The sequence below is a fragment of the Mesoplodon bidens genome, assembly GCF_964165515.1.
Source record: "Mesoplodon bidens genome assembly, chromosome: 4".
Taxonomy (NCBI): domain Eukaryota; kingdom Metazoa; phylum Chordata; class Mammalia; order Artiodactyla; family Ziphiidae; genus Mesoplodon; species Mesoplodon bidens.
The window spans coordinates 44,019,929-44,038,544 of NC_138160.1; the positions used below are offsets into that span (position 1 = coordinate 44,019,929).

At 40.6% G+C, this 18,616-nt stretch overlaps 1 protein-coding gene across 2 annotated transcripts in view; it reads right to left on the reverse strand.

The window, feature by feature from the left end:
- The window catches only part of PLPP1 (phospholipid phosphatase 1), a 116,839-nt gene extending 102,370 nt beyond the window's left edge, over positions 1-14,469 (reverse strand). For both annotated transcript variants that reach the window (XM_081231527.1, XM_081231526.1), the window contains exon 1: positions 14,008-14,469. In XM_081231527.1, the coding sequence (XP_081087653.1) occupies positions 14,008-14,065 (58 nt within the window). In that variant the 5' untranslated portion in view covers positions 14,066-14,469. The remainder of the gene's footprint in view (positions 1-14,007) is intronic.
- Between the last annotated feature and the right edge of the window lie 4,147 nt (positions 14,470-18,616).

An 18,616-nucleotide genomic window follows, 5' to 3' on the forward strand; every position in this document is an offset into this window, starting at 1 on the left:
AGACATTGTTACCACTCTCTCCTTGAAGCATTCTCTTCACTTGGCTTTCCAGAAACATTCTCCTGGTTTTTAAAGTGTTCCCTCCCTCTCAGTCTTGGTATTTTTCATTTCCTCCAACCAATCTAAAAACTTGGTGTTTCTCATAGCTCGGTCCTAAACCTTCTTTCCTTTTCACTTTATAACTTCTTCCTGAGATTTCATCAATTCTCATGACTTCAATTACCATGAATATGCCAATGACTCCCAAAAGTCAGACAGTTCCTCTGAGCTTTCGACCCATTTATCCAAACAAGGACTTGATACTTCCTCTTGGAAATCTCAAAGGCACCTTAAACACAGCACGCTGAAAACCAAACTCACTATCTCATCTCCACCCCACTTCCCATCTCAAATGGGTTCTCTCCTAGTGCTCCCCAGCTCAGTTATTACAGAAACCAACGTCTATCCAATTATGCAAGCCAGAACTTTCAAAACTATCTTTGACATCTCTCTCTCCAACTTTCCACTTTCAATATGTCACCAAAACCTGTCCATTTTACCTCTCAGATACCTCACAAATCCCTTCAAACTTTTCTCCATTTCCACCAGCACCTCTTTACTTTCACTACCATTATCTCATTTGGACAGCTGCAACAGCCTCCTAACTGATCTCCCTAAATCCATTCTTTTCCAACTTCAATCTATTATTCCTCCCTGAAGCCAAAGTCATCATTTTAAAAAGCTACCCTATCCTCCTTATTCAAAACCCTTTTTATAAACTCGCATAGTACCCATACCTCCCCTTCATAGCACTTATTGGTTCATTTTTATATTTATTTGTGTGATTATATGCATCTCCAACTGCCTAAGACAGGGCCTAGCACACAATATGTGAAGAACTAATATTACTGGAATTAACAAATGCCTACTATGTAGTGGACACTGCATCACAGCCAAGGAGAACATACAGATGAAGACCCAGTCCTTTTCAGATAAAGAAATTGAAGTTGTCAACTTGGGTGATTCACCCTAGTGGTAGGTGATAGAACTAGAATTCAAACTCAAACCAGTATGTTTCCAGTGTCCATATTCTTTAACTTTTATGCATCCTATCAATATAAAATAATTCTGTAAAACTTTTATACATTAGTAAAAATAAATGGAAACTTATTTAGTATCTTGATAACATATAAAATATTTTAATAAAGTTCTGTTGAAATTGCAAGGTAACACCCTACATTTAAACTGCTTTAAAATAATACAACAGTCCATTCCCCTCTTATTTTGAGTAATCAGTTTGCACAGACATGATGCTAGCCCCCTCAAAAAGTACCCACTCACCCCCTTTATTATACACAGTACTAATATGTCTTTATCTCCTATAACATAAACACCCTCTTCTGAATTATATTCAGATAATACACTAAAACATGCCTATGGCTAGCCCCAATATGAGCTATAACATTTCTGCCACAATTCTGTTTGATGTACCTTACAGTTCAAAATTTCAAACTCTTCTTCTTTTAATTTACAAAATATTCAACCAAGTTATGCTGTCTTCCAATCTCAGTATTTCATTCCTTTTTTTAAAATTTGATTGATTGATTGATTGATTTTGCTGCACTGGGCAGCTTGTGGCTCTTAGTTCCCCAACCAGGGATCGAACCCAGGCCACGGCAGTGAAAGAGCCGAGTCCTAACCACTGGACCGCCAGGGAATTCCCCTCCAATGTCAATATTTCATTCTTAATTATGAAAAGTCTGAGGACATGAAGTAAGGGTAACTATAACAAAATTTTTCCAACAATCTGCTCTTTTTTCCTAGTAAATCCAAAACATAGGTTCAATTATAGTTGATCAACCTAAAGGACAAATTCCTTACCTCAGGAAATTGAAATTACTATAAATGTGACCCTTAGATTTATCCAACTGAAAATCAGAACCTCCACTACAATCTCTTTACTGGGCAGCAATCTCAGGCCTTGTGAGGTACATCCTCATGATTAATCCTACTGGCCCTCTTCCTCTCAAAGAAGCTTCACCCTCTCCTGACTTCCTCTTGGAAGGTAAAAACAGACTATAGCAATGTTCACTTCTTTGTTTTTTTAAACTTTCCTTTTCCTCACTCTCCTCTTTGCCTCCCTTTTTATCAGAAGAAATTAAGTTAGCCAAAGCCAACATCAGGGCCTTTAGGCTACAGAGGCTTATGAGTTTAAAACTTCAGTCACAACTACTCAGTGTTTTTAAGTGTAAGTTTTAAATTATTAGCAAACAAAAAATATGACTCTTAAATAGGACTCAATTTTGTCAAAATTTTCTTACAACTTCGGCCATGGTATTTTAATTATGATGTACATATTTCTAATTGGTGGTGGGTTTCCAGGGCTATAGGATAGACAAAACTCCTTAACTGTTCAATGATAGCTATACCCCAATGCCCTACGTAGTAATGAATCATTCTGCCAGCTACAGCTAAACAGTAACATTAAGGTCTCACCATTCCAATCATTAACTGGCTAACAAACTGCAAGACTAGTACTGAGGAAAATAGAAACATAATCCTAGATAATGTTATTATTTTATTTCAAAGAAATCTCTCTCCTATTTACTATTCTGCAAGTCACTGGAATAGAATATAGCACAGGTGGATATAAAGTTAGAAGAGATACCCCTGGCATTTCAGATCTTTGCCAAAAGAATCTGACAGTCTTAGCCAAAGACAAATTGCTGTTGATACAGATGACAATCTCCTGATATTAAGCAGACTAGGTTAGAATTGTGGTTTCTTTCTTTTTTCGTTTTTTCTTTTTATTTTGATAGTAGGTGAACATTATTCTTTATCTTTCTTAAAACTGAAAATCTCCCTTCACTGAAATTTCAGTGAGTTTGACCAAATTATATTTTGCTTTGGCTTCTCAAGGTAGCATATGTTACCATTTCTCACAATATGGCTGACATAAGAGTAACCAACTAGTTGCAAGATTTCATGAGCCATTTGGTCACTGATAAAGTCATATACCTATGTGTGGCGAAAGAAGAGACTCAAGCAGGGGGCCTGCATTACTTTGTATCAGGGCCCATTTTTCCTATATCACTACTTCCTGAATACTTCAATCAGTCTTCAGCTTTTTCCTATTTTTTGCTGACAACACTCACTGTCTTCATGGCCAGGCTAGATTTATAACTGATCTCCTGCAAGTCTGTTGCAATTGCTCAAAATGCCCCATGTACCATGTGCTCTTTGTTTTCCTACCCTGAGTCCAGTGGTATCAACTGCTCCAATATATTCTGCAGCTACTGACTCTCCTTAATAAGCAAGGTTTGCTCACCCCTATGATCTGGAGAGATAGGCAAGGCTGACATTCTTCTCACTATAATTTACATATAAGTAGATGAAGGAGCCCAGGTGATCTTGCCCATGTGATCAGAGAGAGTAGCAGAAGACTAGAATTTGACTTCCAAGCCAACCTCTTTCACTACCAGACCACACTCTGAACCCTTTAAAAAAAGTTACATAAACAAAATTGTTATTCAGTGAAAAATCATCCACAATGTCAAATCCTAATGCAAAAACTTATCTTCTTAAAAGGTAACTTATTTATTTATTAGATTTGGTTAGTAATTAAACTATATTCAATGGCAGAACTTAGAATCTCTCATATTAATGTAGATATCCAACACTAGCTATAAAGTTGAGTATTATCCATAACTTGCCTAACAAGTTTTGATAACAATCACAAATTAAGAGACCTTTTCTCCAATTGGGCCACTGGGTTAGACACAGACAATATTTGAGAAGGCGCATATTCAAAATTCCTCTCTTGTATCAATGCCATTTTAAAAAAAGTAAAATACAATAAACATCACTTGCTTCTGCTGCACTGTATAACTATGCTACGTATATTTTCTAAATCAAATTGGGATGTCATTTGAAAAGTGTGGGTTTTTTAATAGTTGTTTTAAGAAAAATATTATAAAAGTATAACTTTGAATTACATTTAGTCATACATTTAACAAACTGCCTCTATGAAGAAGACTGTTACCTAAAATTAGGACTATCCAAGAACACTGCAGATGGATGTGATCACTATATACATTTATTTTTTAAACTCTATGGAAAGAAGAAAAGGAAAAATTCTTATTGATCAAGAGAAGTTATAAGAACTCGTTATGTTTAGCTGTATTGCAGCTGTACTTCAACCTGTATTGCAAGTTATTAGCTTTTGACCAGTTTATATTCAAGAAATAAAATCTTCGTGTTTTAAAATGTGAGTACTAAGAGAACTTATGACGATCTCGACCATGCCATTCACACACACCTTTGTTTATTCCTATTTCTAGTCTGCTCTTCTCTCTACAACCACAAACATTCGTTTGGATACTTTGTCTATGAGCTGTGGGAACATTGCTTACCTAGAAGTAAAATGAGAAGATCTGAGTAAGGTATCTGATTCCAGAAAGAAACAGGTTAGAAGTAATCAAAACATCTCCCATAGTGATCTGGACACTAAAAACTGAAATATGAACCAGGTTCCAATTTAAATGCTATTTAAACTGAAGCTAGAACTACACTAAATAATGTTCCAAAAGAAAAGTCACCAGCACATGGTATCAAATTTAAATAACAGACTGGGTCAGTGGTACTACATTGGTTTATTAACTTAACAATGATAATGATAACAACAATAGCACAGGCAAGGAATACGCTAAACACTTCGCATACGCTGTCTCGTACATTATCTCATCTAATTTCACAGCACTATGAGGAAGACACTATTATCATCATCTTTTTCCTCATTAGATGACAAAACTCACGGAGAGTTGAAGCAACCTGCCCAAGGTCGTACAGTTAGTAATAGATGGAGTGAGCATTCCAGCCCCAGAAGAGTGGCTGCCTCAAGTCTATTGCCTACTCACTCAGGCAACAAATATCTGAATGCCTACCATGTGCCACACACTTTCTAAGCACCGGTATTACAGTGTTTCCACCCAGTAATATAGATGGATTCTGAACTATCTACAGGAATTATTTCCAGAATTTAGCACTAGCCAAAAGTGATGTTCCCAAAGGTTTACAGTACCTCTGCTGGAAAGTAAAAGCAGTGGTCTCAGGAGAAACTATTTTGAAATACAGACAGACTTCATTCAAATTCCAACTTCTCTCCCCTTACAGTGCTCTGTGTACCTCTTGGGGATGGAGACCCTATCTCACTCATTTTGTTTGTTTGTTTGTTTTTGTTTGTTTCTTTTTTGCGGTACGCGGGCCTCTCACTGTTGTGGCCTCTCCCGTTGTGGAGCACAGGCTCCGGACGCGCAGGCTCAGCGGCCATGGCTCACGGGCCCAGCCGCTCCGCGGCATGAGGGATCTTCCCGGCCCGGGGCACGAACCCGTGTCCCCTGCATCGGCAGGCGGACTCTCAACCACTGCGCCACCAGGGAAGCCCTATCTCACTCATTTTTAGTAACCTAAGTGTTGTGACATATCAGGCACTCAACTTAACCATACAGTATTGTCATTGTTTGTTATGAGTCCGACTTCCAGAGAAAGCAAGAAGCTATTTGAGATCCATGGGTTTTGTTTTATTTTTTCACCCATTTTGTATTACCAGTGCTAGGGCATACAATGAGGCTAATACCATAGGCTAATAACCATACAGTTCTGTGATGATTCATGAGTTTATGTAAGACACTTACCAAAGGCTCATTTATTCATTCAATAAAGAACGTTTTTCTTCTCTTCTTCTCATTTACCTCAAGCACCTAAGCAGCCAACCCATCTCTCTTCCTGCTGACGTAAATGAACCAAAAGGCAAGGCAGAACCTGGCTTAACAAGCTGCCAATTAACTCAAGAGCTCATCCGCTACACATTTCCTATATGTCATTTTCCTGGGCACTCCACCCTGAAAAAAGACTCAGGAAACATTTCCAAGCAGTGACAACTGAGAACTAAACCATGAGGCTCTAACTATATCTGCTGGAGTGAGTTACGAAAGGTGACTCTGAACTCTATACACCTGACTCATGTGTAATGCAATGAAGGACAAAGGTCTTCCTTTACTGGGTAGAAATGCCTATGACAACAACGTATTTGAAGAAAAAGTCTGTGGGTATGTTACTGAACAGGGCAAATCAGTTACATCTTCCAGTATGATATACCCTCCTAGCAAACTCTTAGTAGTTATTACGCGTTTGACTTATGAAAAATTAAAGTGCCTCCTTTAGACAGCAGACACACGCTCAAAACATGATAAGCAGAAACCGACTCTGCAGCAACATCATATAGAATAAAGATAGTCATAAAACATTTAGGCCACCGAAAATAACCACTGCTTTTACAGCCAATTAATTCCCTCAGTCCTTCATTCCTCACCCTCTTCATTTCTCAAACCTGGACCAGTCAATCTGAATTCAAAAGTTATAACCCTTAAAAATGCATTTCCCAATTCTCAACCATACCACTTCTTACCTGAGTTACACTGGGAGTTTCCCAACTGCTCTAGGCCTTAGTTCCATCATCTACAGAATGAAGATGAACAAGCTATCGTCCCTGAGCACGTTTTTGAGAGACCTCACAGCCACACAGGGCCTAGTGAGCACTAAGTAAATGTCAGTTATTATTATTATCCACTCTGACATTTAGAAATAAGTTACAAAATTCACTATTAAGAATATCGGGGCTTCCCTGGTGGCGCAGTGGTTGAGAGTCCGCCTGCCAATGCAGGACCCACGGGCTCGAGCCCTGGTCCGGGAAGATCCCACATGCCACGGAGCAGCTGGCCCCGTGAGCCACAATTACTGAGCCTGCGCGTCTGGAGCCTGTGCTCCACAACAAGAGAGGCCGCAACAAGAGAGGCCACGATAGTGAGAGGCCCGCGCACCGCGATGAGGAGTGGCCCCCACTTGCCACAACTAGAGAAAGCCCTCGCATAGAAACGAAGACCCAACACAGCCATAAATTTAAAAAATAATAAAATAAAATAAAATAAAAAGAGCCGGTGACACGTACGTGCGCCGAGACAGCGCGAATTAAAAAAAAAAAAAGAATATCATGGATACATACTATATTCCAGCCACACGGGTCTCTTTTCTGTTACTAATGCCCTTTTGCCCCTTTAGCCCTCAACACCTGCTCTTCCCTATGCCTGGAATCATCTTCTTCCAGCTCTCCACGACCAACTCACTTTCATCCTTAAATCTGAAATCAAAAATGCCCTCATTAGAGAAGCCTTCCTTGAGATTGCCACCTCCCACATCTCACTCTCTTCTAACGTTGTTTTCATTCTTCCATGGCATTCACAAACATCTGTAATTGTCTTATATATTAGTATAGAGACCTTACCTATCTTTTTCACAGTGATAATTACAGCTCCTAGCATTGTACTAAGCACATGATAGCTAATAAATAAATAAATGAAGGATGTTGCAAAATCAGATATTTTAAAAACTTAACATTGTGTTAAACACAACATAAAAAATAGTACCAGGTTAACACATGTCAAAATAAATATCTGAGGGAATTCCCTGGAGGTCCAGTAGTTAGGCCTCCATGCTTCCACTGAAGGGGGCCTCGGTTTGATCCCTGGTCAAGGAACTAGGATCCAATAAGCCGCATGCCGTGGCAAGCAAGCAAGCAAGCAAGCAACTAAATAAATAAATAAAACCTGATTGGAAAAACAGGGGTAAGAGGGAGAGGGGGTATGAAGAGGTATTACACAGTAGCTTTTTCTTTGCTGCCTGCTTAACTGCAGATAGGAATTCAAACAATAGAATTTACACAAATGAGGATGCACAATTAAGGTCATTCAAAAAATTTAGGAATATTAAGTCTACTTTTTTACATGGTCACTCAATCATTTCCAAGGCCTGGGCAATAAAAACAGTGAAGGTGATCAGAGTGTGGCTAACTCCATTTTCTTGATTAAGCTGAAATTCAGGACTTAACCACTGTATAAAGTAACAGTTTTTCCATTTGTTTAATTACATTCTACCACAGACTATACAGATCGATTTCTACCATAGCTGGGATTACCACTACCTGAAGATCATATATGTGGTTTTTACATGTGACTGATAAAACACTACTATTTCAAGTTATTCTGTAAGCTTCAAAGACATGCCATGAGTACTCATGGGAAACGGTTTAAAGTTTGTGTTTTTGTCCCTATTAAAAAATGAGGTTGATGTTATTTTTACTAAAATAATGATGTTGTTATAGTAGGATTATAGGTGATTAATTTTATTTGACAAACACATTGTGCACATTAAGTGCAAGGCACTGCTCTAAGCCCTTTATATATTGACTCATTTAAGCCTCACAACAACCACACAAGGTAGGTACTTTTATCATTACACAGCTGAGGCAACAGAGGCACAAAGAGGAAACTTGCCCAAGGTCACACAGCTAGTAAATGGAGGAGCTGGAATGTGAACCTAGGCAGTCTGGATCCAGAGTCCATCACTAGACTGTGCTGTCTATCTAATGTTTTAAAGAAAAAGTCATTCCCAATGTTAGACTAGTTTCAATTAAGTAAAAAACAATTCTGAGCCATCTGGGCTTTAAACCTAGACAGCAAGAAGGTTGAAGGGAAGAAGGAAAGCAGGCTGGAGTGGAAAAAGTGAAAATGAAAAATAAGGTTAAGTAGAAAAAGAAGAGGGCCAAAAAGAAAGAAGAAAGTTACTTGTAACCACAGCTCATAATACCTGAATGAACGCTTTTTCAGAAAGAAAATAAGAAAAGAGGCAAGACAGTTTCCATATAATCCCTAACTAGCTTATTACATAGACTGTATATTTCCATCTCATATGCTGAATTAAGCCACCTAAATTAGGAGGAAACAATTAACATTCCAAATTCCTTTCCATAAAACTGAAGCTACACGTTAACTGGTTCACTTAAAATGTGGATGTTTAATGACTTACTACCAACTTCTTTTTTAGCAGGGTAAACAATTTAAACTTTAATTTCTTATCAAAAAGAATTAGAATAATTCCACAAGCTAAGTAACACATAGGAAACTTTGGTAGAACTCCGCCAAAAATGACTAAACAAGAAAGAAATTAATAAAGATTCATAGCATGTCCAAGAGTTTCCAAAAGGATGTAATTCAAAAAGAATATAAAGGAAAAAATTACTTTTCATAAAAGCTATAGAGGGGAATGGCCTCAGAATATTTCCATACTCTATTCCAAGCAAGGTAAATTTAAGTTTAATGTCAACTGTATAAAACCAACTAGAGCCAAATACTATCAATTTCTTCCAGGCCTCTGCTTTTGTTCCAAACTAGCCAATTAAAGGTAGAAAAAGCCTTGCAACAGGAGGCCAGTGTGACCCAAGAATAGGCCAGTTTGACAAATTTCTGTTCATCTTTTGAGATTCCTTCTCTCTCTCTCTGGCTGAGAGGAAAGAGAACAGTTACATAAAACAGAGAAACAAGCACAGTAAACTTTCATCAGAAGCAAAAGAAGTCTGCTGAATAGAAGTTAACAGAAGTTTAAATGGCAAGTAGGACAGGCACTATGTCCTATTTATTTATTTACCTCTTTGGTATCTAACTGAATGCCCAGCACCTACTAGATAAGAAACAAATACATGAGTGAATTCACCCAATAATGAGTGAATGAACAAATAAATGTTAGGAGAAAAGGGAAGGCTGCAGACTATTTAGCAAGTGAGACTCTTTCATTAAGTATTTGATTTTTACTTGAGAAAGGGGCCCAGATTCAGGGTCAGGAAAGGGAGCACTCGTGAGGGGTACTACTTAAGGGGCAGGATGATGTCAGCATAATTACTGGAGAAGAATAAGTAACAGGGATTCCACAACCACCTATGGATGCCAATGTTTTTTGCTGCCACATTTTCCCCTAAATTTATTGACTCTGATCTGGCATAATGGTGATACCACGTTTGCAGCATGCTGAGGTAACCATGACCCCCTCCATTCCAAGAAAGCCAATGGTGGGGCCCATGAGTTGCTGTATCACCTGCTATTATGGGAAACTGTAACTGGTGTCAAGTGCAGAAAGGGAAGTTACCTCATCTGTTTGGACATAACATGAGTATTATCAGTAGGGCCCTGGACAAAAAACAACACATCCAAATAAGGTTTTCAAGAGAGAATTTAATGAAGGAATAATCTTCAAAAGTACAGGCAGGGTTTAGGGAAAGCAGCAGGGGATGGTGGAATACTCCCACACCAGCAACATGAGGAAGTCATTATCATCTCTAGGCCTAAAGGGGCAAGTAAAGGGTTACCAGAACCCAGAAAGATCTGTAACTGTAGCTGGCTGGCACAGAAGGCCACTGAATAGAAGCTGTGACCTACTCACAAAACACAGAACAGCTCTGGCAACACAAATCCAGCAGGAGTAAACTGGCTCTTCCAGGCCTCCTGCTCTTGTCCCATTGGTCAAAGCCAACCAGAAACCAAAAAGCAAGAGCAGGGTGGAGAAAAGATCTGAAGGGGCAAAAGGAGAATATACAATACAGAAGGATATTCCAAATGACCGCCACCCAGAAAAACACAGGCACATAAAAAGGTTTTGCCAGTTCCACCCAAATCTTCTAGGCGTCATGAGAACCTGCAAAAAAGTCATAAACACAGGTACTTATTTGGGTCCCCACTGCCCTACATCAAGTTGAGGAAGAAAAAAAAAAGATTCTAAGAGTAGTCCTAGGTAATTTTTGTCATTTCTGCATCTCTAAGAATAAACAGACAACCCTTTTATCTATAATGCATCTCATCTAGAGCAACTCTCTTCTTTGTACTCAAAGGCCATATATTCCATACCTTCATTATTACACTTATCATAATGTGTTGTGACTCTTGTTTCTCCCTCATTAGACCCTGAACTCCTTTAGGGCACAGATTGTCTTATTCATCTTTGTATCCCTAGCACTTAACATGAACTTGGAACAGAGTTAGCCTTCAATCAATGTGCACTGAATCAATTAGTGGACTCAGTGTCCATTAACTGGCAGCCTAATGCCAGGGTGCATAAAATCTAGAATGACCCTCAGCAATTAAACACTAATAAGTTTTATTCAGGACATGGTTTAAACCATTGAGCAAAAACACAGCTTCCATACCAGCCCACTACCATTCTCTGTAGAGTAGCTTTTCTTGTGTGCTCAGATGGCATTTATGGCCTTTTCTACAATCATAGAACTCATTATCAAAAGAGCCAGAGAAAGATGGCAAGACCATGCTCCACCACAGAAAGGAATCAAATATACATCAGCTCTCAAAATTCTCACTCTTCTTCCAAGAATTGACCAGATCCACTAAAGGAACTAATAATCTGGGTATATTATATGGAGGAACTCATGTTTCACAGCGGTGATAACACTGATTTGGGGTAGAATGCGTATACACATGTGCACACATGCACAACGCACACACACCCCCACAATCACATAACATTAGCTTATCAAATGGATACACTATATGATGTTGGGTGATCATTAACAGAACCTGGAACATATTCACATTATAATTATGAATCACTTTCACATAACCCTGTACTTATGAAGTGCTTAATCATCTTTTTGTTGCTATAGTCAAATCTCGCCTGTAGTTCTCCAAAGAAAAAGAAAAAAGTTAATGCCAGGTTGATAACCCTCTTTGAGCTATCACGATTTTAGGCCGCCAATCTCCTGCTGTCAGTAAGGTAAATGAAAACCAAATTTAAAGTTTGGTTTAAAGTGGACCCTTAGACTCCACTAGAAAGGTGAGTTTGCTATAAAAATATATTATCTCCCAAAACTCAGCATGAAAATGCTTCGTATCTCTAGCATCACTGTTCTCCTTCATTGCTGCTTGTAATGGAGAGTTGATACTGTTAAATCTAATGTCATCGTATATACCAAATTAAAATAACGCTTCACTTTCTATTTAGGAATAGGGAATTCTGGGCTTTATCTTGACAAGACACTGAATTACTTTAAAACTCTAGTAACACAAGAACAGATAAAATGTGTTTCAAATAGATCGGTGTAAGTATCTGATACTAAATGCGTAAGTCCCCAAAACAAGTTTCTTCCAAAACCATCGAAGATACTTAAAGTCATAAACACAATTTTATCTTTTTTGAGAGCCGTCATAAATTCCGCAACTGTCAGGTCCATGTAGCAATAAAATTACTCTTACCTCTATAGGACAATTATGTGATGTTTCCATCATATTGAAAATACAGACTGCAAGAACCTACAATTTATAAAGCTGTACTGCATATAGTTTCCTCCATTATACATGAATTAAAACAAAACAAAACACAGATTTACCATATGGCTTTCTGTTTAATAACACTGAGCTACCTCAGAGCAGTATTATGTTTCACCTATCCTGGTTCAGTGTTTGGCCCAAAGAGAAAACATGACGTTTGTTTCATAAATTACCAACTCCCACAAGGCAGGAAAAGGGGAAGTTTATATATAATTCTGACAATACACAATATGTGGCAATGACAGAATAATATCCAATATATTAGAATTATCAAAGTCACTTATGACTAAACATTTTCCTCTCCCTTCACTATAATATAAATGAAGTTTAACAAACCTCCACTAACATTCAGTGCAAGTTAAAATACATTTTTAAATATAACATCTTTACCAAGGTACGCTTTTCACTGAAAATAAATTTGAATATATTTAATGTAATTATGAATATGTCCGGACATCTGAAAGGATCACTTGTGCTTCTATAAAAAGAGTGTTCCAAAATCGTGTTTCCCTTTCCTAAACTGAATTCCTAAAATTCACTGTGGAGCTATACAGTAAGTGTCTTCGTAAACAATAAAGATGTTTCATAAATAAAAAAGAGATTTTTCCTCAAAAAACAGGTAACAGAATTTGTAAAAAATTCGGCAAGACTGCAAGCACCTAAATGGTCAGGTTTGAGGCAAGAGAATGGAATACTGGATTAAAACCGGGGAAAATTTCCTATCACTGAAAAGCTATTATGCAGACCTGCATCTAAGATGCTAAAGTCACAGCTCTCCAACCAACGCTGAGAACTTGCCAATACCATTACTTCGATACCCAACCATGAGTAGGACTACCCAAACATCGAGGTCTTCTTGTTGTCGTTTTTTCCATAACATATAAATAGTTCAAAGATAGTGCCTTACACAATACATACTGAAAAGGTGAAAATCTCTCCTCCCAACGCCTATCCCTTAGCCAAATGACTTCAATTCTTTCTCGTCAAAATAAAAGAGCAACTGGCAACCAGAAGACTCACAACTGAACTCTTCTGTCAGAAAGACAACGCCAAATTTGCTGCAGCCAAAGAAATGTCTAGTGCTCCTTCTGGGCTCTCACAGGAGATGGAAAGCTACACAATGGCAAGGTCTGTGCAGAGAAGGACACAGCAGGTCTGGGGCACACCATCCCCACTCCAGCCCCCAAAAAGCAAGGTTCTTCAAACCTAAAGGCAGAAACCTGGCATCATCACACCCACTTAACAGCCTGACAATTTACAAGCTGGTAACACCTTCTAATTAGGAGAGTTCTAGTCTTTCATAGACAGAAATGTAAACGGCTTCCCACAAATAAGATAAACCTGGCACTGGCGCCAGTTACTGAGAACCCCCAATGCATCAAACCTCCCGTTTCGCTACTGAACCTGATGAGCCAGTGACCAGGCTTCTCTACAGCTGAGAGGGGAAGAGCCCACCCTCCGGGCTGGGAGTGGAAGGGAAACAGAGGACAGGAGAGCAAGGGATGGAGCGCAGAGGCGTGAACAGCGTCCAAGCAGGGTGGGCTCAGCGCACCGCCGGGCGACAAACAGCAGCGGCCACGCGGGAGCCGGGGTGCGGGCTGCGAAGCGGGGTCCCCGGGCTGCGGAAGCCGCCCCCACCGTCTCGCCCGGCACGGCTCGCGCGTCAGGCACACACACACACCCACCCCACGCCCGTCCGCGACTCTCGCCCAGTCCCCTCCCAGCGAACACACACCCGCAACCCACCGGTGCACCCACACCCCGGGCTCGCGCGCACACGCCCCTCCGGCCGGCGGCGCGTACGTACCCAGTAACACGCAGAGCACATCGAGGGCCACGTACGGCAGCCGCGTCTTGTCAAACATGGTCTCGGCGCGGGCGGCAGACGAGGCACCCGATTCACGAGACCGGGCCGGGGACTGGCGACGGCTCCTCCCAGCCGGGGGAGAGCAGCCGGGGGCTGACGGGGACCCTGCGGCGTTCTGACGGGCAGCAATGGCGCCCGCGACCCCTTCCCTCGCAGCTCCCGCAACCACTCAGTCGGGGCCGAGAGGCTCGTGTGCCAGCCGCGGCGGGTCCGTTGCCTCAGGCCCTCCTCGGTCGGCCCTGGCCCACCCCGGCTGCTCGCTGTCCAGATGCAGGCGCCGTCTACAACAGGCGGGGCGTCCGGACTCGTGCTTTAAGGATGGGGACCGGTAGGGAGGAGGAACACGGGCTCGGCCCCTCCCGCGGGGCAGCGCGGGACCCGCCTGCGCGCGGCCTCGCGGGCTGGGGGAGCGCGGCAGAGGCGGGGCGGCCAGTGAGGGGTGACGGGGCGGGGCCGGGGAGACACCAGGCCGGGGCGCGCCAGCCAATCGGCGCCTCCGGCCCCGCCCCGCCCGACCTGCGCAGCCCGCCCCTCAAGTGGGCCGCGCGGCGGACGGTGGAGCGTGGGGTCATCTCCCGTGCGGTGCGAGGGTTGTTGCTCAGATCCATTTTCTGCCGGTGGTCGTCTAACCTGGCCTCCGCATCCCTGGCCGCCGGTCATTGCTGACTCGAGGGGAGAGCTGGAGCCTCGACCCTGGCTGCCTGCCAGCTCTCCTCATGGGGATTGGGTAATAAGGAGGAACGGGGTAGTCAGTGAAAAAGACTCTCTCCCTGTACAAACTTTAGCCAGGCTCCTCCGAGCCCTCCACTCGCCTGGGCCTCCATTGAGGCCTTCGAATCTGGCAGGGCAGAACCCCGTATTAGCGTGAATTCTGCTAAGTCATCCCTCTACCCTTGGTATCTGGTTGCTTTTCATATGTGATCAAATTCCTTTATATGTAAGTCCTTTGATATATGTCCTTGGCCTGAATTTAAGCAGGAATCCCCCTACCCTTAATGTCTTCTCTTAATTTTCCACCCACTAACCCGCTCATTCTGCTTGTCTGTGGCTGTAATAAACCCCCAGATGCCTTTGCTGTAGTCGGAGTTGAGCACAATTGCTTTCTCCTGTTGCAAGTTATGACCCCCTATTGCAATCGTTTGGAATAAAGTCTTCCTCACCACTTTAACAAGTGTCAGAATGAGTTTTCTTTATTCCTCTCACCCCTGATTCCAGGAGGACCCTAGCAAAATTTAGTAATCTCAGTTTCCTAACCTGTAAAATTGGGATGTTGATAATCCCTGCTCTGTGTTTTAATCAAGAAGTGATAAAGCGCAGAAAAAATACACATGAAAGTGTTTTCTAAAAGCTTAAACCCTCTACAGATGTTAACCATTGGTATCTCTCCTCCTCATTCATAAGATGTGAGACAAATTGAAAACTGTTACCTAGTGCTTCTGACTTTGCCTGCAAAACAGTCATAAAATGAGTGGAGAGATACTATCACCCTCAGGGAATCTGAAGATCTTGCCCCAAGTGATCCCCCAACAAGCAAAAAAATGTATTTGAAGAAGCATGTTTTTCTTTAAAAGGAATATGAACATTGGATTTCACCTTTTGTTTGAATATCTTCTGAAAGCTTTAAACACTTTATACCTGAGAAAGATGTGTCATTGTTTATTCTCTGACTTCCCTTACTTCCAGAGTTATAGGGACCCCAAATTGCAAGGCCACAGTGAATTGAACTTACTTGTGGTATGTAAGTATTTGGCATGTGTTAGGTGAATATCGTGATAGAAGTGTGTTGGTGTATAGGAGGCACTCAAGGGGACAGGGTGTTCACCTGGGAGCTCTGGAGACTTCACAGGAAGGTGAGAGTCACATTGTTCTTTCCTGTGTCTCCCACACCAACAGCCATTTTCTTAGGTGAGAAGCTAGTAGACAGTTAATATATTAAGACATGTTTTCCCTTTGGAGGAGTTACAAATAATAGCTTTAAAAATAGATCAACAGAGAATTAATTCCCTGGCAGTCCAGTGGTTAGGACTCCATGCTTTTTTTTTTTTTTTTTTTAAATAATCCAATCCCATGCAATTTTATTTATTCTGGGCTCCTGCAAGAGGGGCTATTTTATTTATTTATTTTTAAGATTTTTAGAAATTTCATGTAATGTCTGAAACATTTATATTAACATATTTCCATACAAATAACCCAAAGAAAGTTTAGTATTAGTTGTTTTTTTTGTTTGTTTGTACTGCAGGTTCTCATCAGTCATCAATTTTACACACATCAGTGTATACATGTCAATCCCAATCGCCCAATTCAGCACACCACCATCCCCACCCCCCCGCCGCTTTCCCCCCTTGGTGTCCATACGTTTGTTCTCCACATCTGTGTCTCAACTTCTGCCCTGCAAACCGGCTCATCTGTACTATTTTTCTAGGTTCCACATACATGCGTTAATATACGATATTTGTTTTTCTGACTTACTTCACTCTGTATGACAGTCTCTAGATCTGTCCACATCTCAATAAATGACTCAATTTCGTTCCTTTTTATGGCTGAGTAATATTAGGACGCCGTGCTTTTACTGCCAAGGGTCTGGGTTTGATCCCTGGTTGAGGAACTAAGATCCCACAAGTCGATGAGCATGGCAAAAAAAAAAAAAAAAAAAGATAAACAAAGCAAAGTCCATTAAAATGCATTGTAATGCCCTGTGATTTTAAATGGGATCTGTGCTATGTGCAGATTATAAGCAGTAAGTCTTCAGTTGAGAGAATGATTAAGAAATGTCATTTTGTTTTGAGGTGGGGGGGTTTGTTAGTTTTTGGAGAGTGTTGTTTATTTGTTTTGGTTTATTATCAAGATTGGGTTCTAGTGTGATCACTAGAATTGAGAATGAGTTAAATAACCTTGAAATGATGGTGAAAATAATGAAACACTGATTATATAGTGACACCATTAACACCCCCTTGGGGGTAGGTACTAGTGTGTCCCTGGATAGGACATGAAACCTTAGAGATTTTCTTAAATGCCTAGCAAAGTTTATGCTGGGGTCTGTATTTTTGTCTCTGTAATACAGCCATCAAATACAAAAGCAAAATAGAGTGGGCTTGGGAAGAATAGTCCTGAAGAATCTCTGAAGAAGAGAGAAACTAATTTCCTCTCTTCTTTTATTACTAAGCATTTTGAAAAGGAGACTGTAATCTACAACCTCCCTTTTAATTTCTTCTTAATACTTGTGTAGTCTCACTACTGTCCCCACTCCTCTACCGGCACTGTTCTTTAACATAGTGTTATTGGTACGTCTCCATCTCTCTGTTCCAACAGCGCTTACTTCTTTTTATTTTATAAAGTTTCTGCACAGTAATAAGAATAAAACCCTTTAGAGCATTTGTGTTTGTATGTGCTTATGTCCTTTCTCCCCACCTGGACTGAAGCAAAAAAGTGTTTATTATACTCAAAAAGCATTGGAAAACTAAAACAATTAAAAATGTAAGTGTCTGGTTCCCTAGTACATGTGTCTCCCCCCCAAAAAAATTTCACAATATGATATAATCCTTTTTGTACTTATTGTCAAAGCTATTTATTACCTTACTAAAGTTTTTTATTATGTAACATTTGATACATACATTTATATATAACATATAAGTAAGTTATGAAGCATAATAATAGACAACTGGGAATCCACTACTCAACTTAATACCTAGAGCATTGTGGTATCATTGAATCTACCTGTGTGTTCAATCCCTTTCTTGTTCCCTGCCTCAGGAGAAGTAACCACTATCCTGAATTTTGTGTTTATCTTTTTCTTGCTTTGTTTTTTTCAAAAACTCATGACCACATGTGTATATATCTCTGAAAATATATATTGTTTAGCCGCCTTCTTTTTTTTTTTTTTTTTTTGTACGCAGGCCTCTCACTGCTGTGGCCTCTCCCGTTGCGGAGCACAGGCTCCGGACGCGCAAGCTCAGTGACCATGGCTCATGGGCCCAGCCGCTCCATGGCATGTGGGATTTTCCCGGACCAGGGCACGAACCCGTGTCCCCTGCATCAGCAGGTGGACTCTCAACCACTGCGCCACCAGGGAAGCCCTAGGCTTCTTGTATTTTATCTTTTAAAAACATTATGCCATATATGTAGTCTTCTGCCCTTGATTTTTTTCACTCATTTCTTACACCCATTCATGTTGCTGCAATCATTGCAGGTGTATCATATAAATGTATCATTTTACTCATTCTTCTGACAATGACCATCTGGGTTATTTCCATTCTTGCTATTACAAATAATGCTGCTGTGAACATTCATGTACATGTGTCCTGTGTGGAATCGCTAGCTGTGGAACTGCTGCATCATGGGGTATGCAAAAATCCAACTTCACTGGAAAATCCCAGATTGGATTGCTAAGCGGTTATACCATTTTACTCCACCCCCGCCAGTGGTAGATAAGACTCCACATTTACAGCAACACTTAATATTTTGAGATTTCTTAATTTGGGGTAATTTAATAGATATAGTCTATATTTCAACATAGTCTTAATTTGCATTTCCCTGATCAGTAATGTGGTTG